Here is a 25,692-nt window from a genome sequence, read left to right as displayed (position 1 = left end):
TAAAAGCCAGTAGCTTATTCAGCATTTGTAATTTATCCTATTGTCTTCTAGAAGGCGACAAAGGCTTCAATATGAGAATAATTCGTAAGCAGTCTATAGATACGCCTTAAGTGAACGGGAACGTATTGTTTTCTAATTCCATTACTTACTTTTTCTAATAATACAATAATCCCTTCCACATAAATCCACACCTGTTTTATGAGCCTGAATTTCTGTATGTACAACTTTATGAACTGAAAGGACCTAAAGAATTTTGATCACTCTGAAAAATTATAGTAAATTTGCTACATTATTATAATTGGTACTTATTTACAATAAATTATCTTCACCTACGTCCAAGTGTTTGATTATTATAAGCATTTTCATCATATCTAGACATCCAAATTATAAATGAACGATTCTATGTAAGTTTGAATGTGTAATGGCAGGGATAAAGTTAAATGACACATAAGGACTAACTGCTAAAATGCTTTTATTTCTTCTATACCATTTCACTGCCCAAAGTTAGTTACAAATGTATTTAAACCGAATATAAACTAATAATTATTGCCTGGAAATTTGTATTGCTGTTAAAATTGCCTATATAAGGATACAAATGTTAAACTATGCTATAAACAAGTAACGATGAAAAAATGCATTGCCTTTAGTTTTTAAAAATAAATCGATTCAACGTAGTCCAAGTAGCCAAAAGCATGAGAGTTCTTTTTCTAATATTATTATTAATAGACTGGATTCTACATGTTCAGTCACAAAGTGACTATTAAATCATTTAGTATTGAAGGTGGAACACTTTTAAACCTATTGTATTTTTTTGCTAAGGCATGCGTTACGGGAACGGAAAATTTTAAATTCGAATCTAAAAATATTCAGGGATGTCATTCTTAATCTTATGTCTATAGACTACAACCTTTGGCTTCTGTTTAAAAATAGAGTTCAGTAAAAAAAATCTACTTTTTCTTAATTGTACTGTCAAAATTTCAAAATTTTACTACCGCTTCCATATTTGATAGAAAATACCTACTGAATAGAGAATTTGTTTGATTAATACCTCCTTAATTGAGCAACAGGTTTTGTTCAGTAACACTCTCAAAATATTGATAGGCTATACATTTGTTGATTGATCGTATACAACAACCAGAAGAACTATAGTATAAATATTTACAACATCAAATTCCAACAAAGATGTGCTTGTACAATTCCTTAAAACATTCCTAAATTGCAACGAGTCAATATAAGTAAAGTAAAATCACAAAAGCCAACGGGTTATTTTTACAACACATATATTGAGACCTAACGTATTGCTAAGACCACCTAAGTTTATTTTACAAGAATTTTCTAGTTCTTTTAACCTAATATACTCGAGTAAAACCCAACCTCAAAATATAAGAATTTAATTTTGACAAATTGGTGCTGGATTCTAAACCTAAATAATCGTTTTACTCTCTTTCTCTTAAAATCCATTAACTATAAAGTATATAAAACTTGTTCTGTTTGTTCATAATAAGATCTGGACGAGACGACAAACCATAGAGACACACGTGGAATCTTTGCCTGTATATATTAATAAGTTAGTCTTATCTATATTCTGTACACAACGTTCATATACTGTAATAGTTAATGGATTCAGGAAGGAGTTAAGATAAAATATCCATGAGATAATAAGTGGGAATAAAAGAATGACGTTTAAATTTGGCACGACTTTTCAGTTAATTACTCAAGTATTCCAGTCAAAGTCTGGGGGAGTATTCCCCGAAAATACTAATTTAACTTATTGCTTTGCAGTTAATAACTTTTACACAATCTGTCTAAAGGTACGCGTCCACTAATCGGTATCGGCACGGACGGTACGCATCGCACGAATCGCATTTCCAATCAACTACATAGAATCAAATACGACTGCGTTCACCTATCGTCATCGGACCCACCGCACTTCGGCATTTCTGATCGGGATTCCAAAGATGAAATCAAAATCCGTCCGTACCGATACTGCCGATGCTGATTATTGCTGATAGTGCGAATACCGACAAGTAGACGCATGCAAACTGTACTTTCTTTTAAGATTTTTATAGAAGGTAACAATATTATTGCAAATTGTTAGTTTTTTAACGTTTGCCTTTATGGATGTTGTAAAGAAGAAACTTACGATCTCTATGGATGTATGAAAGCTTATCATTATTGCTCAGAAATATGAAGAACTGTATAATATTGGGCATTCAGAATATTCCAATATTCTTCGCAGGGATAATATTTAGGATGAAATTGGAATGAAAATGAATCAATCTTTATTCAGGGACGACATCGCTTGTGTTCAACACCACCAAGTAAAAATGGCAGATAGAAAATGCTGATGCGAATTACCGATTCCGATAATCCGTGGTAGTGAACGCAGTACACCAAAAAATCCGATGCCTACGATGCGTACCGTCCGTACCGATACCGATTAGTGGACGCGTACCTTAAAAGTTACTTCTTCAAAATGATCAATTAAAACAATCTATTCAGACTATTTAAACTGAAACTGATGATTTTTATAAAAATAGTATAATTAAGTAGTTCTAATTTCCCTGTAAAACAAGGTCGATCCCTGAAGTATTTACGCAAAACATATTAATTCCACTAGCTACCTACATCTCCTTAGCCTAGGTAGGTATTTACGCAAATACCTATCAGATTTTGTAAACCTCCTGATCTCAAAATATTTATTTTTAGTGTTTACACAAACCATATTAATCCCGCTGGGTTGGCTCATTAAATGGAAAAAAACTGGAAAAATAATAAATGCAAGTTTTCGGGAGATTGAGGTAAACAATCTGACAGGTACAGGAATAATAGTAATCACAGATAAAAAATAATGCTTACAAACTAATAGTAACATTAAGAAAAATACGTAATTAGTAAGCGTAGGTAAGCTGGCTGCACATCACTTCATCTCACTCTGACCCAATAATGAAGCATTGAATTTTCAGTAACAATGACTGAAAGCCTTTAAATGTCCTCTTGAACGTTTCAACACCAACTAAATCTTGTACAATTGAATGAAAAAACTAACTCACTAGTGTTTTTTGTATTTTGTAGATACAACTATGAAATGTAGGTAAATCAAAAAAATCTGCTGTGTTTGTTGGCCAGTATTTAGCGACAAGTTCTAATGTATATTTCGAGATAGAGATCTTAGTTAAACTTGCATAACTTTTGAAAAAGCTTTGCTACCCTTTTACTCAAAGTTTGTTTATCTGTAAATATTTAATTTAGTTAAATATGTTTAGGTTAGTTTAGCCACATAAACCCATCACATTTTGCACATTTTCCTTGAAAATGTCCATAAACTGCCCTCTAAACTGAAATGATTAGAAAATATTAAACAATGTTACTATATTATTAATATTAGAACAGAGGTAGTAAGTAGAAACACTCCCATACATAGGTAAACATCCATAATTTTACAGTTTGTTTTGAAGGAAATTATTTACGTCATGCCTGGCATGCTGTATGATTTCCGAAATTTCAAGTAGAATTGTTTAGCGAACGAGATAACCGATACGTAAACCAACAAACAAAACAAATATACTTTAAATAACAAAATCAAGCTTGCTGTAGATTTCATCATTCAAAGGTGCGGTTATGTTAAGTTAATAATTACTTAATTGTTGTACAAATATCACTAGTAAGCTAGCTCATTCTTAAACAATAGGGTTGTTACTTGACTTAGCTAACAGTAAAAACGGAATAGCGTTAGTTCCAAAAATTTTAAATTGTAGTCCGTTACTTTCCGTTCCATGCTTTTATATGAGAATTTATACATCCTAAAGTGAAGGTAACCAAATAAGTCTGATTTAAAATTAAATTAGTTTTTAAACAAACATATGTACTTTCTTAACCGCACACTGTAGTAGTAGTGGTTTCCTTAGTTGAAGTTACATGAGTGGATGCGTTTTTATTTCATCCTGGGGTCCAAGTAGAAAACCTAAAAAATAAACATGAGTTTAAAAAGCAGAATTAAGTACTAAGCTAACCCATACCCCCAACACATAGGTACACACCAAATACCTACAGTGCATTAATAATTGAATTGTCTAACAGTAATGTAAATTGTACTCTCCTTTTCCCAATCAACTGCATATTGTAAAATATATGTAGGGAATGTCTTCAGTTTTATATCTATTTAAAATGTTATAACAGAAAATGTTGTACAGCAATGGTGATAAGAGTAAACCATGTGGAACACCTTGATGGGCTAACTAAAAGTGTATGAAAGATGTTTTTTGACTTGCAAAGAACGATTTGATAAAAAATCTTTAATAAGGATAATCAAATATGGATCACATTTAAAAGTTTATACAGCTTGTAAAGCAGACCCAAATACACTGTCAAATGTTTTTTTATTGGAATATTGGAAACTAATGCTGTCACTGGAAGGTAGTTGAGCTCTATTGTTTAAAGCCAAATAGAAAGTTTGGAATGTATTTCTCAACTTGGTCTTGGATTCATGGTCTTGATCATGATTTGTACCAGTTGTTTTTGTTACATGACTGGTTTCACATTTCATAATGCCATTTCTCAAGTACCATAGCTGCTTTCCATATTGTGATGTTTATGTACTTTTTATCTTACGTACTTTATATATTATAATTATCTGGATGATAATATGGAGGAAAACATAAACAAACAACTGTGTCCTTTCTCTAAACTTAGATTTCCTAACACAGCATCAAATGCTGATAGAAAAGATATGACTATATAAAAACAAAATGTACCTACATATTGATGTAGATAAAGAAATTTCCATGTTTACATACAAACTCTAAATAAAACAGAATATTGTTGTTATCCTTTGTCCTCATTTCAGGGACATTAATTGAGGTTTTGTTTACTTTTGGGTCCTAGATAAAAAATATTATTAATTGAATACCTGGGTAATTATCTGAAAGTCAAGGTTAATCAGATGATGAAACATGTTTTTGATCCACAATGTTGTTGTACCAATAATTGTAATGCAACCTAGAAAATCTATTTAGGTAGGTAGGTACTTATTATTTTTGGAAAAATGAGGAAAATTTGTGTGACACTTGACATTCCTATTTTATTCAGTTTGATTGCTTAAGCTCCTTAAGTAAACTTATCAAACTTTCTCTCTGAATGGTTATATTTCTTTCTGTGATGTTCTACAGTTTTCTCCACAAAAATATTCACTGCAAAATAGAAAACAAACTATCAAGTATCAACTAACTATTTTAAGCACTACAAACTTGGAATTATGTAATCTAGGTCTTATTAGAATTTTATTGTTTTAATTATTGATTCTGGTTTTTTGCAAACCCACCCATCACCCAAATTTCAATTTATAACCTTGCTCTGAATATAAACTATCTGGTTAACAATATAAGGAGTAGGTTTAGATAAGCTTTTTTACTTAGATCATTTTAATTGCTTTGTATATCACAGTAGGTACTTATCTTTTCAAAATTGTAAAAAGTATAAGGTGTGCTACTTTTTTGTAATAATAATACCTAGTATGACAAGTTTCTGTCTGTAGATACTATAGGTATGCTTATATATCAAAATTAATCTACTACTTTTGTTAAGGTAGCGGATAACTCCTGTTTGATTGACTTGGTATTTGGGATCCTCTTTGGGAATGATCCTGCAGAAATAGGAATTGTCAACATGTTGGTTAATTACTAACAAGGCATGAAAATTATACAGTTGACATTTTCCAGTATGAGATTCAAAACAATGAGTAACTGAAACTGAAAACAATTCAATTGTCAATAGCAATCTAGGTAGGTATAGGTATACCTACAGTTAGTGACTGTTTAGCTTACTCATCACATCAAAACTGTAAACAAGTGGATTTCAACAGACAGCATTTAAATTGAAAACAGTAATAAAATCAACAATTGTTTGTTCTAGAAGTAATTAAACCCACATTGAGATAATTGAAAAACTGTACTTTCTGTCTAAACAACTAAAACTATGCTCCTATTAGATGTTAATGCTCTGTCCAAAATTTGGTACACCTTCCAAAAATAATGCTGTTACTGTGTTACTACTTACCTATGAAATGTAAATAGTATGCCAATTCAGTTGAGTTGCAGAGACATAGGTATACGAGCCAGCTGCATCAGTATTTACAAAAAAAATCACACACAAATACTCTAAGAGGAACATTATCTTCAATAAATAACTAAGACAGAATCTAAGAATTCATAGCTTAGTTAGTTGTCTGTATAAAATCTCAACACTGGACTTCTGGAAGACTCTTCATCTGACTCATAATAACATTTTTTTGTTTTGAGTCCCATTTGTACTCTGCGTACAGCTTCATTAATCAGCTTTTCAGACCTCAGTAGAGCTTGCAACAGTTCGTATGGATCCTGTTGGCTAAGATCCTGATGTTGTTTATTTTTGTGACGAATACAAGTTGCGTCATAGGAATCACCCGGTATACGATATGGCGACGAGCGGGACAACTTCCGTGAAAGGTGACTGCAGGGTATTGCCTTCATAGAAGGTGGGCCGGATAATCTCAGGTTTTCTTTGATTTCTAATACGAGACCTTCCACGTCGGTCGATGATATGGTCAAGTTAAAGTTGGGTTCCTTAACGGGAATTGGAGCAGTCATCTTTAGTATGGAACAAACTTCCGCTGAAGGCATAGCTACAACAATTCGCCGGTACGAATCGAAAAATTGCACAGTCTACAGTTGTTTACTCTACAATGTTTACAAACAACGAGGAGGCAAGACACCGTTGAGAAAACCTCTTAACCGTAGAACCAATACGAACGAACTAGCTACACTGCTACAGATAAATAAAGCTCGACGTCACGTGACGCCGCGACCTGCGGGTTTAGTAGATTTCATTCCGCTCCGCCCGTGCGCGTATTCTCAAACTACTTTCGTAATAATGATACCGTAATACTTTTGCGGCCTAGTAGAAAAACTTCGGATGAGGCATTGAAAAAGTAAAAGTTGATTACACGTTTAAATAAATTCCAATGACTCACTGTTAAACAAGGTTAAAAACTATCTATATACGATATGAACAATACAATATTACATATTTATCAAATGACGAAGGATGATAGTTTGCGTAACCTACACAACAACAGACAACAAACTCTTTCTGGAGATTAAATTTGCGTCAATATAGACACTATATAACCTACTTAGATTCAATTTGTATACCAAATTGCTATTTATTAAAATATGTAATACCATAATGATATAGGTTCCAAACACAAATATTATGCATGATCAAAAGATGCAGTTAAGTTACCTAATTCTAGTTTTATAATTTAGTATAGTTTAAAATCAATTTGTGCCCAAACATAAGCGTAACCAGTTGAATGTTAAATTCATCCTATAACAGAGTTTGGATTAAATAACTGAAGATTATTTGAACGCGTCCTGGTTAACCTCCTTTGTTTTTTGTTTGGGTTAGTTTCGCACAAACATTACAGTGCCTACACTGCCTACGCGTCCAAAAAGTAGATCCACGTAAACAACATGATAAAGAATAATAATTGTTTTTGACTAAAATATTTACACTAAATGAAAAATTGAATCAATTGTCATAAAATTACCAAAATATTAGAAAATGCGTGTAAAGGTTTACACCAAATACTGTTTAGGATAGGTATGTCAGCTTTCAAGTTTTAAATTTGTACATACAAGCTATTAATTACAATGTCATATACCTAATTAAGTTGAGCTTGGCGACATTGACGGGTTAGCACTAAAAATGTCTTGAAAACGTGAATAATATTCAAATTTTGAGTAAAAGGGAACAATAATTACAGTTCTGTTCTTTCGGATAATTCTAGGGATAATTTGCCTACACATTCTTTTTAAGGATGTCGACGTTGTGGCTCTATCTATCATGACCACCTATCATGAATTAAATAAGAACTGGAACAACTGCCAAACGTTAAATACGCGGTCCATTTTTGCTATACACAACAACTGTTGAGAGAGAGAAGAGGGGAAAACGCATTTGAGAGCTAAATAATGGACAACGGCTACCAAATCGTGGAAAGCTGGAAAGCATAAGATAAATAGCGATTCTGATACACGATTTGCATCCGTCCTTGTCTGCTCAGATTTTCAAATCATTTCGCAGTTCGCACTTACGCGATCTTTCCAGCTTGTCATTTAATTCAGTGATCATGACAAACAAATGCCGAGTTTTAAACGTAGTAAAGTAACATAGAACATCTTCTTTTACCATAACGAGTTAAAATGAGATAGACAATTTAAACAAACGCCATAACACACAGAATCTTCGAGCAAAAAGAACAAGTTTCAGGAGGTAGCAAATACCCCGTTTGTGCATAGCGACCGAGACGGAAGTCGCCATCTTTTTCCCCCTCCCCCACATTCGCCTACTGCACAATCGAATGAAGCTTCCGAAGTTAGTCGTTTAACAGTTTTGTTTATCTTATTTGTTATTTTAGCTAAAAACCGCAAAGATCTGTTGTTTTTGTTTGTTTTGCTTTTCGGTCCGTTAAAGACGTTAATTTTTGCAAATTTAAATTAGTTGAATTATTATTGAAGAGTGGATTTGTGAATAGTGGGCAACAGCAGATTGATTATCGTCACTGATTTTCTGACAGTTTACGACGAACGATTCTTGTCCCCCTCTATGACTGCTATTGCTCCTTCCTGCTATATGTTTTATTCATTGGCACAGAATAAGACAGACGTCTTTTGCTTTGACGTTGACAATGTCAAACTCTGACGTTTGTAGGTATCTTGGAATTCAATGTACTATGTACTATCAAATATATACTGAAATGAAAAGAGTTCAATTCAACTCGACTAGTTCTGCTCGAGTTCCAATGGCTTTTTGCCATACTGGGATTTGTTTTGTACTAGTATTTTAGAGATTTTAACATTTACCCGGTTGGTAACTGACTGAAAAAAAATATATGTGGGTACCGCTGTACTGCAGAAACAACATATGGAACGTAACGGATTTTGAGCATTAATTCGAAACGCTTAGCCGTAATCTGTATCATGTTTGGAAAGGGTGTCGTTGTTGCAGTAATCTGTAATTTACACAGACGAAGACTGATCTATGGACTGATCCTGGTGTTGCCCTAAACGCTCTAGCAGCTCTAATTCAGAAAAAGAACATTAGAAAATTGTGGACAACCCTGAGTTTGCGCTTTTTGAAAATGACTCAGACAATGAACGCGTCTCGTACACGTTTTCCGTTTGGTCATTGGTCTACTCCATTTTGTTAACTGTAGTGGTGAGTGAAAGTGGTTGTGTCCGTGCTTCACCGACACACAACCACGGAGCCACGGTGAAATAATCCTTTTAAAAATACAAAAAAATTTAAAAAATCAGTACAAAAAACCCAAAAAAAAAACAAAAATCACAAAAATTTAATCCAAAAAAATCGAAAAACAGTGGAAAAACTAAGGCAAATAATCTTCATTTCTATTTGTATGTGACAGAAACGCCGTTAATTTTTATATTATTTAGTGGTGTCGTGATTCTATTGCAGTCTATACAGTGAGTTCCATTACCCAGAATGAATCAAGGGGCTCCAAATTACCCCATGGCGTCTTTGTACGTCGGGGATTTGCATTCTGATATTACGGAGGCCATGCTTTTTGATAAATTTTCTACTGCTGGTCCTGTTTTGTCCATTCGTGTGTGTCGAGATTTGATAACCCGTAGATCTCTCGGGTATGCCTACGTGAATTTTCAGCAACCTGCAGATGGTAAGTTTCCATATGGTAAATCTCAGTTAACCTCTCTTTGTTCTGTTTAATTCAAATGACCCTGACCAGGAGACACGTTTTACAATCACTTTTTCAATTTAAGAATCTTATCAGGCATGTTAAGTCTAATATAGGTTGATGCCAATAATATTAAGCTAAATTAATGTTACATTCTGGATTCTCAAGTTGCAGTCACATGTTTTTTTTAATTTTAGTTATATTAAATTAGGTTAGAATATAGACAGGAGACACCAATTAGGTACTACTAACTACTATTTTGCACTATTTTAGTGTTACTGTGTTATCTATTACCCTTATTTTACTTAAACATTTTTCTCTTCAAAGATTTAAGGCTGCAAAATTTCAAATTAATGTATCTTTTAGCTGAAAGAGCCCTTGATACTATGAACTTTGATCTGATCAAAGGAAGACCAATTCGTATCATGTGGTCCCAAAGAGACCCTTCTTTGAGAAAGTCTGGAGTAGGCAATGTATTCATCAAAAACTTAGATCGTTCTATTGACAACAAAGCTATGTATGACACCTTTTCTGCTTTTGGCAACATTTTAAGTTGTAAAGTAGCTCAAGATGAAAATGGTAGCAGCAAAGGCTACGGTTTTGTTCACTTTGAAACTGAAGAAGCTGCCAATAAGTCTATTGAAAAAGTAAATGGAATGTTGTTGAATGGAAAGAAAGTATATGTGGGCCGCTTCATTCCACGCAAAGAAAGGGAAAAGGAACTGGGAGAGAAGGCTAAACTTTTCACCAATGTTTATGTCAAAAATTTTGGAGAGGATCTATCTGAAGAACAGTTGCGTAGCATGTTTGAGAAATATGGAAAGATTACCAGCTACAAGATCATGAACAAAGATGATGGCAAATCTAAAGGATTTGGTTTTGTTGCTTTTGAGAGTCCTGAGGCTGCTGAAGCTGCTGTTGAAGCTTTAAATGGTAAGCATCTAACATTTTATAAACACATGTTACATTATTTAATTTGTGTTTAACTTTTGAGGTGTTTTCACTGTTTTCTATTAAAGTACAATTTTCAACAGTGTTGGTAAAATTATAGTCTTCCTGTGTGTTATCAAAATTGGCAATCACATTAAAGGATTTGATTTCAACTAGTATTTCATTATTAAAAGTACCAAGTATTTCATCTGGTCCAAGAGTTGTTTTACTGCAATATTTTTTGTTTATATAGTTTTTTATCCTTATTATAGGAAAGGAGTTAGTTGAAGGAAAACCATTATATGTGGGAAGGGCTCAAAAGAAAGCAGAACGTCAACAGGAATTGAAACGTCGTTTTGAGGCATTGAAAATGGAAAGATTAAACCGCTATCAAGGGGTGAATTTGTATGTTAAAAATTTGGATGACACAATTGACGACGAACGTCTGCGCAAAGAGTTTGCTCCTTTTGGAACAATTACATCTGCTAAAGTTATGATGGAAGAAGGCCGGAGCAAAGGTTTTGGATTTGTCTGCTTTTCTTCACCTGAAGAGGCGACCAAAGCCGTTACTGAAATGAATGGACGTATTGTCGGATCCAAACCATTGTATGTTGCATTGGCTCAAAGGAAAGAAGACAGAAAAGCTCATTTAACATCTCAGTATATGCAACGCATGGCCAACATGCGTATGCATCAAATGGGTCAATTTATCCAACCAGGAGCATCTAGTGGTTACTTTGTGCCAACTATTCCAGCCCCCCAAAGATTTTACGCGGGTGCTCAAATGCCGCCTATTAGAACCAATCCCAGATGGCCTGCTCAAGCTGCTGTTAGGCCAGGCGCCCAAGGAGGTGCCACAGCATATGCTAGCATGGCAGCAAACAGCTACAGAGCCACAACTCGCCCTCCAAATCAAACTATGGCGATGCGCAACAATATCAACGTTCCACGGCCAATTACAGGTATGCCTTTGTTTTGTTTAGGGTCTATAAAATTGCTTTGTTGCCGAGAGTTGAGAGAATCGTTATCGATATGTCGATATACTTTTTATTTTGAATTTTGTTTGCATTGTTTTGTTTTTTTCTTTCAATGCTTTCAAAATCGACATATCGTTACCGTTAATCATTACAGGACAACAGCCGCCGAATATGCAAGGACGTCCACTTGCAGGACAAGCCGTTGTGGCAGCTGCCTCTGGAAACAGAACTGCAACATTCAAATACACTGCCAATATGCGTAATCCGCCTCAGGCTATGGGAACTTTGCCTACTACTCCAGTACAGCAGGCTGTGCATATTCAAGGTCAAGAACCTCTCACTGCGACTATGTTGGCTGCTGCTCCTCCTCAAGAGCAGAAACAAATGTTGGGAGAACGCTTGTTCCCGCTTATTCAGCGTATGTACGCCGATTTAGCAGGAAAAATTACTGGTAAGTTTATTAATTGGCTTAACAATAGAAAAAAAAACAATTTTTAACATGTGAATTCACTTTAGGTATGTTGCTGGAAATTGACAACACTGAGTTGCTGCACATGTTGGAACACAATGAGTCATTGAAGAACAAAGTGGAAGAAGCTGTTGCTGTGTTGCAAGCTCACCAGGCCAAACAAGCCGCTATTAAGAAGGACTAAAATGCCTCTAGCTCTAGCTAAGAACATTTAATTAAAATTATAATAATATAAAAAAAAAAAGAAAAATTAAAAAAAAAAAACAAAAAATAAGAACGGAACACACCAAACAATAATTCATATTCGCTAAGGCGTTTCCGTCTTTTCATTTTTTTGGCGTTACTTTTCGTTTTTACTTTTATCATTTTTTTACTCCATTGAGAAGGCGCAGACGCCAAAAATTTCTGAACTTTGGTTTCTATTTTTTGTTTTTTAGAATCCGTATTCCTTGGTTTAGTTTGAAAAATTTAATGTCTTAGGTAAATAACTTGTAATGTAAAAGAATTAATTTTTTTACAAATTATTTACATGAGAAGGATGCTTTGTCTTTCTCATTATTATTATTGCTTTTTCTTCATTTTAACGTTTTGTATGGGTGTGAAGTGGTACAAGTTTCTATGATTTTTATTTCCAATTTCATTTCAAATACCAGAACGTAAAATTGTGCCACCTCAATCACTCTAGGCTAGTACTTCTACCTGATTTATCAGGTATAAATACTAGCCTAGAGTCAATTTAGCCTACCTATACAAGTCGAAATGATATACTAAGTTTATTATTTAATTATATAAAAAAATGGTTTGTGGCTTAGATTCTTTGACATAATAAACATATTAATTAATATAGGTCTGTTTTAATTACCAATGTTCTCCCTACACTTAAATAGGCGGAACTGCATTTTATTAATTTTCATTCCAGATAAATATTCGGAAAGAAATAAATGTTGCAAAGGAAATAACTATAAGACAAGGCTAAGGTTAAGAATATGCTTTAAACTTGAGGAAGATTGTATATTTTATACAAATTCACTTACTCTCACAATCAAAATGTTGACGTCAAGGAATGTTTTATATTTAATATGTACTTTATTGACATGCGATTTATGTTGTACCTACATACATATGGCGATATACGAAAGCGTTCAATACAATTTTGATGACAGGACGATCACATAGGATGCGTTGCGTTTTTTGGATGACAAAAATTCTTCAGCTAGAAGCTAAGCATGTGAAATAGAGGCAAACCTCGAAACGCAAAATTTGTTGCCTTTGAGCGACTTTTCGTATATCCTAATATTTACAGTATGTATTGTCTAAAAATAAAAGCCCTTCTTAATTGCTAGAATGGCACAAATATACATATAATATACATCAGGTGTCTGGAAGCTAGTGTGTCATACAATAACTCTGTATTTGACAAACAAAAAGTTCTTGTAGATAAATGCTCATAAATGCATTATAAAAAAGATAAGCTCTTTTCCATACTGTGGAACACGGATAACAATAGCACACTAATTTCGAGACACCTTTGATTATAAATATTAATACAAATTTGAAATGGCGATCATGCCATATAAAGATTGTCAAATGAAATAAGCAAAATCAGTCTTCAATTTACACAAAAGAAATACGTTTACCTATGATTTTATGCCAATATCATGAACAAAAACGTAAACCATATAATATGTACACATCAATAATATGTTTGTATCGTAGTCATAATTCAAAATTAGGCTTTATTATGGGCTTCTACTATTTAAAATTCGCCCAAGTGCTAAACAGTACACAATAACGCTATAATGCTGAATTTATAGATTTTTGCAACTATTTTTTTTTAATCTATAAATCTGAGTTGCATAAACTCGAACTTTTCTTCGCATTCGCACAGTTTGCTTGGCATTTTACTGGCATTATTTTGGAGTTTCATATTTTGTAAAAAACCTAATTTTCCATTATGTGTACGACATCTACACTACCTACTCACATAAATGACATTATGATGTTTGCATCTTAGTTATTTTACCCACACAAAATGCTACTGTATACTGTAATACAAGGATGAGATTACTGTGTAACGTAACTAATAACATTAAGACATAACAATAATTGTCAACAAAAAGAAAAACAAGAACAGAGAAACTTTGGCAAAATTGGAATCACATTTCAGCTCATCGCGGTGGTAACTGGTAGAAGGAGGAGCCTCCTCCCCTCCGTAACACCGCTTCCCTTGTTCTTCAAACTCCTTCTGCTCCAAGAAATGTATTATTATATTGTCAAATAAAAAAAATACCTCAAAACCTACCCCACATACTTCTTTGCAAGGTGGACACACTATAGCACCTTTATGCAACCACCCATTGCTTTTAATTCGAATGTAGATAGGTTGGTTAGCGTGGTAGCAAGTATATGTATAATTTGTTACCTTTCAAGAAACAGCAAATTTATGGATAAACAAACCAAATAACAATCTAGTCTAGACTTACCATAACATGCAACCGCCCTTCCCGACATTGGTAAGCATAACAACCGGAGCCCCAATGCATCCACTGCCGTATTTGTTTGCAATTTTTCTCGTCCCACATTTGGTCAGTATGTTCAAAACATTTGGAGTTTTCTCCGTAGGTTTCCAAAGCGAAGTTCTTATCAGGTCCTAATAGTAATAATGACCGTATACCGGAACCGGACATTGAAAATTCGTTAAATACTCCGTGATACTTACTCGGATTGTTTTCCGGGTATCGACAGTGAGAACCGCGTACCACTACGTTGTTAGATCTCCACGTAAACTCTTGGATGTAGGGGCAGTAATCGGCTAATGATACTGAACCACCAAAGTAACTTTCATTACCAGGTTCTACGTACTCTAAACTGTCAAAATTCTACAGAATAATAAATTAGTATAATTGCAAACTACACAACACAATTATATTGGACATCATAATTTCACTCTTTGCACATATACACTCAATTGCAAACGCACTAATTTATTTACCTGATATATTTTAGGAAGATCTTCTTTATACTCCACCAAATTACAAAGTGCAACCGAAGTACGATCTTCAGTGCATTCGGTGTGTAACGGATCCCGCTTCACCTTATTGCAAAACGGATGAATGGATGCCCCTTTTGACGATTTCATGTTAATCCAATCTTTGCAGCTTTTCATCACAAAGTCACACCCCAAATTTCTACCCCACGACATTTGTCCCGCCATAGAATAGTTGGCTTTATACCATCCTGTATCTTCCATAAGAGCTAGGGTTATACGGGATATTATGGGGTTTTGTGTATGTGTTCCTGTCATTGCTTCATTCTATAATGAAATAAAAATTGTATTGGAATGTGTTAATTTGATAGAAAAAAATCTAATTCTATTCTCGAACCATTTTTCAAAGCTCTAGAAAACTATACATTTTTCTTGTAATATTAGTCGCATACTCGTTATTCAATTGTTATTCAATCTTGTGGACTTGATGATAAAGGCGCTCAAGCTAAAACCCTTACCATAAATCGATTAGGTAACTAAAACCGTTCTCTCAAGTTTAACCTTCAATGAAACTTCAGCAATACAAAATAATGCTAAAATTATAAATAAAACTACCTCAAAAACACGCTTCTCCCAGTGAGTAAGAACAGTACCCTCTTCTCCCTGATCCTCAAGTTCAGCACCTTCCAATTCTGAACAATTGAAATAGTCTCGAACTTCCTGAACCACAGTTGGGGTTACAATCATTTGAACCTCCTTTTTTATATAACCATCTTTAACTAACCAAGGTCGAGTAAAGGTGTTGATAACTTGATTACTCCACTGATATGTCTGCAATCTGACATGCAAATCAGGTTTAATCTAGTTGAAAGTTGATTACAAATTAAACCGAGCAACTTACGATTCATTTAATGGGGGCTTTCCAGTTTCAGGACTTCGCTCTGTTAAGGGATTTCCGTCCTTATCCCGAAAAAAACGCATAAAGACTGACTGAGAAACCTAAAGCATGCAGTATTTCGTGTTTTACTGTCGATAAAAGAATTTCTAGCTCCTGTCTGCCAGTACTGATGCTATTCGGACACAAATTGGCATGTCCGGCTATGGGCCTTAAAAGGAAAGCCTTTAAGTAGAAACTAATTTATTAAATGTTTTTAGTTTATACCTATCCAAGCCCGATTCCTGCTGGCAATGGCTTGCATAAGCCACCGTTAACGATTTGTTGCAACGTTCAGTTTGCATTGCCGAGACATAAAAAACAAAATCAAAATCTAGAATTCCTTTACCCTGCTTGGAACCAGGGTAACGCATGCAGTTTTGACCTGTAGAATTACAAACTCGACAAACATCGAGGTGTTCTTCTGGAACCTCCACTTCTCCACAAATAGTTTTTTCGCTACAAGCCTCTATACAATAAGTATGACCGCCCTTTACGAATATCTGAGGGTCGCTGCATTTTCTGAAAACCAAGTACAAAACAGTGGTATAATTTGTACCTTTAGGATATTTCCTGAAAATATATGCAACTTAAATTGTCATGACTGACGTAAGAATTGTCAGGATACTGTTTGCTGTTTAAAATGGATTACTAACGTGTGCTTTTAAATAATACAAGTCAACAATTATCCAAAACAAATGAAAACATTTTATAGGCGGATATGAAGTCTATAGTCTATGATGTCACGGTTTACGTAATAACAGCTTTACGCTACATTGTAATTGACTTCGCGAATAACCACTGTTATTTGTTGGACTAGACGAAGATGAAAAGATGCATACAGCATATATACGTATTAATAAAAAATTTAAGAATTTATTAACAAAAATCCTTCAGTATACCTTTTACCTTGGTTTTTCATAAACTTTATAGTACCTGCTCGAGTCGACCTTGCAAATTATAATGAATATTACGAGAATATTTTATTAGAATCGATAGATATTTTTTGCTATTAAAGGACACAATAAAGTGGTATTGTATTACCATATCCGGAGGTTATAGGTATAATCAAATCATTAGAGAAACCATGTCTTGTGGCTTACGGACGTTTATATTTAATTCGAGTTTTCCGGTCGGAAAGCATGTGTAGTCACCATAAGTAGTCTGAGAATTCATACCAACATTCAAGTATGTAGAAAAATCCGGTCAATACCATCTAGATAGAATTTCTAATGTATTTCCGATCGTGGTGAAATATCATTGAGAACTAATAGTTTGGAAGTCTATATTCTGGAATATGGTTTCTCTTGAGAATAGAACTGAAGATATTTTACATAATCGATATAGGACGTGCCATATCACGTAATAGTTGTAAATATTTAATTTCTGTGTTTCCGATACTTTTTGAATTTGGACTTACCGTGTTAAACGAATTACATTTCCAGGTCTTCTGACGAAAAGCGCTTTCTCCCAAAAATTAACAGCTTCAGGCAGAATAGTGTTCTGTAATATAATATTGTTTAAATAACAAATAACGTGCTCTCGTAAACTAGGTTACACTACGTTTACACATAGGCCTAATTGTACAACTGTGAATTATTAAGCCATAGTTTAAACTAGCTAAGCAGAATATGGCTATTATATCTCAGAATTAAAAAAGATGCTGATAAAGTCTCACTTGTTTCTGTGATACTACTTAACGATATTTAGAGGAAAATGAAAATATAATTTGCACCAACTCCTTTACGAACGTACAAACATGACTAAAATGTCTTAAATGGAAAAATAATCCTAACAACTGGACAATAATAAATACACTTTGCATAACTAGACAAAATAGACAATCCCCCCACTGTTTTAGTTTTACAATAATTAAGATTTTTTTTTATCTAATATCATATACATATATTTATTAGAAATAAGGAAAAATTGTTAAAAAATAAAATAATTTGTAAACATAGGCAGAAAGACCATGTGGTCGATAACCTTTTTTCGTGTAGAAAATAAAGATTGCTTATATGAAAAAAATAAATAAAGTTTAAAACTGATTTTTTAATAATCTAATATTTAAGCCTTTAATTATTTAATATTAATATTAATTTAGTAAAAAATAAAATTTTTGTTCAGTACCTTTAGTCTGAAATTGCATTAGAGTGGTATCAACATTTTATAAATTTCCAGGTACCTGCATATTTTATCGATTTTATCCCGTAAATAAAAATCCAGACAATCACTTTATGAGAGGTTATTAAATTTATATTGTAACAGTAATAAACTTTATCTTTGTTTTCCTATTATCTTATCGGCTACATATAGAAACACTCTGTAATTCGTAAGCTTTTGCAATCGTAATGTTTAACTTGCACTCAATCTAACGGTAGGTTCCTAGAGAGCGCCAAAAAATGTCAAATTTTTTCTCAAATTTATTTGGAGGTAATAAAAGTAGAAGTAAGAAAGAGAAAGTTAAAGAACCTGAAGTGCCACAACACTCTATTCAAAAGTCTGAGGAGGAGCTTAGTGATAATGTGCCAGCGTTAAATCGACGATTGTCGTTGTCAAAAAGTGGAAGGATGAAGGAGAAAAAGAGAACAAACATATCAGTGATGAAAGCTGGTTTAGAAGGAAATATTAAAAGTGATGTTGGAAGAAAATCTTCGTTACCTGGTAAAGATGTATTTGATGTTGAAGGGATTGAAAAAGCTGCTGAAGATGTTGAAAAAGTTTAGTGATCTAATAAGTAGAGATCAAATTGTGCTGTGCAATCCAATGTGATAGAAAGGCAGCCAATGAATGTTTCCAATTTAGAATAAAACAAGTGTTATTTTTTTTATTGCTACAAATCATAAGGCTGTTTATTTGTCATGACGTAAGTGAATACTAGTTAATATATCAATTGTTATTAATTATCTAAACGCTGGCCGTGAAATATTTATTATCAGGAGGAAGTAGGTAGAATTCGGAGAACTTTATGTGCAGTGAAAATGGATTGGCTATAATATAATTATATCATGCAGTAAATTTTTCATTAAAGTAAATTAATAATTGCCTCAATAAAAAATTACTTATATTGCGAACATAGAACATAGTCTTAGAATACACATCCATATGTTATACCTATACCTACAGGGTTATTCACGTTATTCGACACGGTAGTTGTAATTAAACTATTCACTTTAAAAAAGTGTTGATTCTGGGATGGATATTGGTCTATTGGATGCATCTTTTAAACATCGTCTCTAGCTCATACAAGATAAGATGTCTCAACAAATTTACTCAATTATTAAAACTTTTAAATAGTAATAACTTGTCAAAATCAAATGGAACACCACCCATTTTATGGTTACAGTGGTCCGTTTTTGAATCCTTCAGCAACATTATTAAGAATGTTTCTAATTTGCTATTAAAGCTGTCATTTAAAACAATTTGGATCTGTGGTAATTTCTCAAAGGTCACTCAAAATCGGTGCAAATTCGAGAAATGTTGACTTTCCAAGAAAACGCAAACGGTAGTTAGCCATGGAAGACCTTAATAATATTCGATAGATAATAAATTTTGCATCTACCTTAACCTTCAAATAGTTGGTGTTACATTTGATTTTGACAAGTTATCACAGTTAGAATTATTGTAAAAATTTTGAAACATCCTGCATGAGTTAGACAATTTTTCATCCATGAATCAAAAAACTTGATCTTTTAGCACTTTCCAAAGCAATTTTGGTTAATAAAAATCAAACAGATGTTGAGTGATTAAACCTTAGAATGTGTTCTATATTTTTACAAATTAACGAATATCTGAGAAACAGTAAAGTTTAGCAGTACCACCCTCAATGTAATTATTATTTTCAAGGTAAATTCTGAAAATGAAAAGTATTCTATTTGAGGAAATACAACTTATATTTGCTGATATTTTTTCTGCATTTGGGACACCCGGTACATCTTGAATCCATTCCAGAATCAAAACTTTTTTGAAAGTGAATCATTTAGTCACAATCTTCCATGCGTCGAATCACATGAATAACCCTGTACATTGAATTATAACGTCTTTCATTTCTTTGCAAAATTTAAATTGCGTTTATGTTTATCTTGTCTTTATATATAAGATAGTTTAAGAGTATTTCAATTTATTTTTTGTAACATTCAGTATAATCGCTATAAGGATAATATAAACGATAACTGATCACTATATAAATTATGAAGATGATATTATAACTTTACCAGCTGTATATAATCTAAGTGTGGGCTGTATTATTTCTAAAAATTAAATCAGCAGTTAAAGTTGTTATATAAATTTGTTTCCTTGATTGTTATACGTTAAATAAATTGAATCACTTATTATTTTACTCACATTAATTAGCTTGAATCGCTCTTCATCTAACCTGAAAAAAAAGCACAAGCATTAAATTGAACTATTTTGGTAATCTTCGTGTCAAACAATATAAAGAGCAATGAAAAAATCATTACTATACAGGGTGGCCGACACAAAAGTTGACACCCATTTTATGATCCTTCAAAACAATCGCTTGAACATGTCCACTTTACTATTTAGAGAAAACAAATATAAAGGCAAAATTTACTTTCTAATTCCAACTCCGTCCATGACAGGTTGGCCTTAGGTTGAGCTCACATTAATATTGGTTTCCCCTAAAGACTAAAGTTGATGTGTTTAGCAATTATTTCAAAATCTACTAGTACTTTAAGTGTTATCTGGACAACATGACTAAGAGTAAATTTAGATGCCACAATCTAAAACTCACCGGTAAACACTTTGATCATAATATAAGAGTATCCTTAAGGATTGGTCCGCAGCACGTCTTTTGACTTTGCGATGAGGTTCTAAGTAGGCATGCAACACCTAAAACACAAGTAAAAAATAGTTAATTACAATTATCATGTAATACTTAGTGCCAAAGCTAAATTTTCAAAGCTAAAACAATGTAATTGATTTTCTTTCCAAAGAAGCTTTAAAAATCATTGGTGCCTGAATATCACAATATAGCTATTACTAAGGCTACACTGCCTAAAATTCAAATAATTACTTTATTATTAATTTAAACTAATCCTCATAAAATAGTCACAAATAATAAATGTTACGTATTCATTCAATAAAAGCTTAAAAACTTAATACCTAGCAATACAATTTTTTATTTTTGCCGACGTTACAGAATATGAGGAAAGCTTTTAATTAAAAGCTTTTAAAATCAGCAGCCTTAAAAGTTCAACTAGTCCTTTATTAAATGTTTGAAGCGGGCACTCATAAAAGAACTTTTTTAATTTAAAAACATTCGTTAAATGAAGATAAAAGCTTTTCCACTTTTCTCGTCAAGTCAGCTAGCTAGAGTAATGATGCAGAATGTATAAGGCCTTCTTCACCTGAACGATAATTTTGTATTTACTTTAATATTATTTGTATGTACTTTAAAATATAAATATTTTTTTAATTTGTGTCACCGACAAAACATAAATTAATAAAATTACTCGTCTTCCCAAACACAAGATGGACGCAAATTTATAGGTAAAGCAAACCTGAGCAGGAAGGTCATACCCACCAGAAAAATTATACATTCTACTTTAACAACCTGTTCGTGGAAATCGGGATTTTGAAAGACCCCCATGATGGAATTCATATTTAAAAGTTACAACAAAAATGATTTAGGTAGGTAGGTATGTTGGCTTCTTATTCCAGCATGACTATACTGTACTGTACAACAATTAAAAAATTGAACTTTCAGATAGAAGAGAAATTATTAATACCCAGCGGTTACCAGATAATGGTTATTCGCTCTTTTAGGGATGGAGAAAGTTATTTGGTTGTTTGGTTTTTGGTAATTATTCACCGACGTGAGCGATGTAAGGTATGATGTTATGTTATATAGTCATAGCCTCCAGTTATTCAGATCGTCACTAGTTATTAAACAACAATCGTACCGAAATTTCGAAAGCTGTGTTTTGCATGGAATAAATTGAAATAATTTCTATATTGTCTAATATTGTTAACTAGGCAATTTTGATTTGCCAAAAATGTATGTCAACCACACTATAATTGCATTTTTGTTTCGAAACATCCAGACAAGTGCCTATGAGTATTAGTTTTTGGTGTTTAATAATCGTTTTAAAATCATAATACAAGTACTAATTGACTATTCTAGTTTACCATTGTAAACGTACGAAATACCACTGTCCTTATAAATCCGCAAAGTCGTCTTTATTAATATAACTGTTAAAGTGTTAATAGAAAAATGCTTCTTTTGCTGAACGGTAAAAACATCAATACAAAATAGTTCAATTCAAATTGGAATAGATTTTTTTTATTTAATTTAAATCATAATTGGACCGTTTTACAGTTATTCTAATATTAACATATGTTTAGGGTTATATAAGGGTTATATACCCTTGCCTTTAACCTTTAAATAAAGACTTAAAATCTATTTGAACAAATAGATATTGACGAATCGTTAATTATTAAAATTTACATTGGTAAACATTTAATGAGAGAGCCTTTCACTTCTGCAAAAGGCTTATCCCAAATAATTAGTTATTCTTACACATTTCATATGTTTTACGTTTGACTAGGTACAAAATTTGAGGTGGAAATAACTATACACTCAATGAGCTAGTTATCTTTGCTTTGTAGTAAAATAAATTAAAATAATGAACATGTATTTCATTACATTTAAGAACAAGAATTGTATTTTAAGTTTAAGTATATTGCGCCAGGTTGCAAGTCGAGTAAAAGATTTAGAAATCGTGTGAATTTAAGCCATGACAATACGTTTCGTCATATCAGCATCATCACCTATTCAAAAAAGTTGCTACTAATATTTGGAACCTGGTTTAGTTTATAGCTTTGAAAAATCACAATGAGACTTTTTTATTTTGGCCATATCAGTGTCTTCAGCACTGTGCAAATAACGGGTGTTCAATAATTGTTATGGTCAGGTCGCCTATAGATGGCAATTGTCACAAAAAGCGTATGTCTTAGATAACGTTGCAAACAATTATTATATGACAGCTGTCAATCCGCCAGTTTGATTTCTAACCACAGCCAACTACGACCATAACAATTACTGATTAGGTATATATATGTACAATTCACTTTACATGTAGACTAGTTTCAGTTTGTTAAATAATAATGTAGAAATGCATTGAAAGAGTATTAATTAAAGCTTTAAAATGGAATGTCTAGCCATATTTCCACTTCAATATGCTTGAAATCAGTTGAAACCAACTGATGAACCAAAATTATTACATAAATGTCTTTTCAAGTAGGTACCTGAATGAATTGTCTCAGGGAACTTACTTATTATATTGATTAAATAATATAATAATCACCCAGAAGTGAACTTTTTCCATTATACTTGTATAACGTATCAAATCAGTGTCTTGATTTTGATGTGTTTCAAACCAACATCATTTAGATTTGCTCAATTACATACTGACTCACTCACAAATATTTAAGTTCTTATTTTTGCTAGCAATTGCAGAAAACAAGCTTTTCTTGAAAATAACATTTACTAAAAAATAATTCCTGAATCTAGCAATGCCAATGAAAGGTTGGGCTGTGTTCTATAAGTTCAACAGCTATTACCTTATTATCTACCATTATTACATAGTACTACCTATTATTTTAGTCCCCGGTCATGAGAAAAGCAATGAGCAACTAAACCAAGTCGTTTTGTTCTTTTTACAGCAAACTTTAAGCTAGGTACTAAAAATATATGTTCATATTAACTTTTTGAATTAAATGCGCTTATTAACAATAAAAAGATATATAATAGCTTTTAGTGTCTCCAATTTAAGTTCTTGAAAGTTAAGTGATCTTCTTCTACTCCTACTATTAAGGAAAACAGTTTAAACTAAACGATTCTCTGCAAAAACTCCAATGCAACTAGTGTGATTAAATTTATATAAAAAATGTACCTACTTACCTCATGATGTTTAGGAAAACGATGATCGCAAATGGCATGAGCCGAGATGTCGGGGAAGCCCCACAAAAGCAAAAGACCGTAAAAAAATAACAAACTAGCGAGCTTCCATTGAAGTTTTGTGACCATGACCATAGTTGTCGCAAAAACAACTTTAAACATCACTCATAAATGTAAACATTAACCAAGTTAAGGTTATGTTGACGTACGGGAACCATAAACTGAAACTGCTACAGTGCTACATTATCTGATCGATAATGCACCCACTCCACTACGACTCTGAACACACGGAACAAGACTGTGAACTGTTTAACAAGACTAGATACTAGATGTGTAAACTACAGGCCAGCCGGTGTATGAATGTATGATGTAGTACAGACTAGAGTTTACAATTGACTGCGCAATAGCAAATACTCAAAGAGCTTCGCAAAGCCCTGCTTGCTGCATGGAACTTGAAATCATGAAATCCGTTCCGTCCCTCGTATGATTATTAAAAAGATGGTCAAAGCAGATATGTTCAAAATCAGAAGTTTAACAAAATGGTGTAAAAAAAATCTTCATTTAAAAAGAGAAAAAAATAATATAAAAATCCTACCTACCTAGGTATTTAAAACTAGTTTTCACCGTTCACTTTTTGAACTCTTATCAAAACAATCTAGGTAGTCCTAGAGATGAATCTAGTTCTAATCATAATTTCATAATTAATGTATTTGGCAGTAGGTTGCATTCGATTTAACTGACATTGGCTTGGTATACCTATAGTAAATGAAAAAAAAGTGTCTGTTAAATCTCTACTACGCAATCAAACCTCTTCACATTAGTTTACGAATTGTACCTACTAATAATAAACCTATTTATAACCAGTAACCACTGTTATGTTAAAAATAATGAGTATCTGAATTTCTAATAAAAGCTTTCAAATGCCAACAAAAGCTCTGCAACACTGCAACTAAATTTAAGTGCGTTAATTAGCATATATACATATATTGTAACACAGCTTTTTTACATAACTCAATATTCTGCTACGTGATTGGAACATAATATACTAATTTTATTTTGTTATATTGCTACAACACGTTTGCTTAATCGTCACTATAGTTTATTGCTGTTACTGCAATATTGCAAAATGCTTAAATGAGCTTAAACGTTAACGTAACCATGGTAACGTTATCGTTAATAAAGTTAAGGGATGCTCATTTCTCTGCAAGCACATAATAACCATAACGAAGCCGTCAAATAAAAAACCATGAAACAAGAACATCAGTAGCGAAGAAACCCAGTGAATTCCAGACAACAATTATTTCTTCAAGTTGTAGGAACAACTTGACTGTCTGAAGTGAAAAGACATTTCTTAATTTCTTCCCATGTGGAGTGTGGAGTAGTGGAGTGTGGGAGATGCGACGGAGTGGGAAGTGGGAGCATTGTTTTTGGGAGTGTTTAATATAAATATAGTACATTTAAATTTCTCTCACGAATGGCCGCATTCGTTTTCAAACTCTGTGTTCAAGCTCCATAAAGCAAACAGAGCGTTTTTGATGTCACAATGACGTAATTTCACACACAATTGTTAAATTACGTCATTGTGACGTCAAAAATGCTCAGCTCACTCCATGGAGCCTGAAAACGAGTGATTGAAAACAAATGCGCCCAATAAGGTCCCCTGGGAACACCGACACCGACTGACGAGTCTTGTAAACATTAAGCATTCACGAGTTTTGTCACCA

General features: G+C 33.1%; 3 protein-coding genes across 5 annotated transcripts; 1 reads left to right on the top strand and 2 right to left on the bottom strand.

The window, feature by feature from the left end:
• Window positions 1–455: 455 nt before the first annotated feature.
• LOC145739768 (uncharacterized) lies at window positions 456–6,871 on the bottom strand. The gene is made up of 2 exons (XM_081995127.1): window positions 6,055–6,871; window positions 456–3,964 (listed from the first exon to the last, which is right to left on the bottom strand). Exon 1 carries the CDS (start codon window positions 6,654–6,656, stop codon window positions 6,216–6,218), a length of 441 nt encoding a protein of 146 aa, XP_081851253.1. The 5' UTR covers window positions 6,657–6,871; the 3' UTR covers window positions 456–3,964; window positions 6,055–6,215.
• Window positions 6,872–9,239: 2,368 nt separating this feature from the next.
• Window positions 9,240–12,971, top strand: pAbp (poly(A) binding protein). Of its 3 annotated transcripts, XM_081995042.1 has the most exons (6): window positions 9,240–9,452; window positions 9,514–9,733; window positions 10,118–10,684; window positions 10,954–11,643; window positions 11,813–12,109; window positions 12,175–12,971. In XM_081995042.1, the coding sequence occupies exons 2-6, from the start codon at window positions 9,541–9,543 to the stop codon at window positions 12,309–12,311; spliced, it is 1,884 nt and encodes a 627-aa protein (XP_081851168.1). In that variant the 5' UTR covers window positions 9,240–9,452; window positions 9,514–9,540; the 3' UTR covers window positions 12,312–12,971. The 3 variants fall into 3 exon arrangements, with proteins under 3 accessions (XP_081851168.1, XP_081851169.1, XP_081851167.1); XM_081995043.1 differs by having other exon boundaries at window positions 9,240–9,733; window positions 11,852–12,109; XM_081995041.1 differs by having other exon boundaries at window positions 9,240–9,733.
• Window positions 12,972–13,123: 152 nt separating this feature from the next.
• Window positions 13,124–24,368, bottom strand: Invadolysin (leishmanolysin-like peptidase, invadolysin). Its single transcript, XM_081995040.1, is given in 13 exon segments — window positions 13,124–14,372; window positions 14,430–14,549; window positions 14,611–14,777; window positions 14,847–15,006; window positions 15,120–15,440; window positions 15,729–15,951; window positions 16,015–16,088; window positions 16,090–16,219; window positions 16,276–16,569; window positions 17,468–17,550; window positions 20,392–20,422; window positions 20,801–20,898; window positions 23,972–24,368. Coding segments are annotated over 13 exon segments (2,016 nt in total). The 5' UTR covers window positions 24,131–24,368; the 3' UTR covers window positions 13,124–14,216.
• Between the last annotated feature and the right edge of the window lie 1,324 nt (window positions 24,369–25,692).

Source organism: Ips typographus, unplaced genomic scaffold, assembly GCF_016097725.1.
Source record: "Ips typographus isolate SLU unplaced genomic scaffold, UJ_Ityp_2.0 IpsContig35_part1, whole genome shotgun sequence".
Taxonomy (NCBI): Eukaryota; Metazoa; Arthropoda; class Insecta; order Coleoptera; family Curculionidae; genus Ips; species Ips typographus.
This window is presented reverse-complemented; position numbering and strand designations above follow the sequence as displayed.

Bases quoted from the DNA above. Each gene is read 5' to 3' on its own strand.
- pAbp (XM_081995042.1), top strand. From the start codon at position 9,541: ATGAATCAAGGGGCTCCAAATTACCCCATGGCGTCTTTGTACGTCGGG. The intron at 9,734-10,117 runs GTAAGTTTCCAT...TGTATCTTTTAG, and splicing joins TTTTCAGCAACCTGCAGATG to CTGAAAGAGCCCTTGATACT. The intron at 10,685-10,953 runs GTAAGCATCTAA...TCCTTATTATAG, and splicing joins TGCTGTTGAAGCTTTAAATG to GAAAGGAGTTAGTTGAAGGA.
- LOC145739768 (XM_081995127.1), bottom strand. From the start codon at position 6,656: ATGCCTTCAGCGGAAGTTTGTTCCATACTAAAGATGACTGCTCCAATT.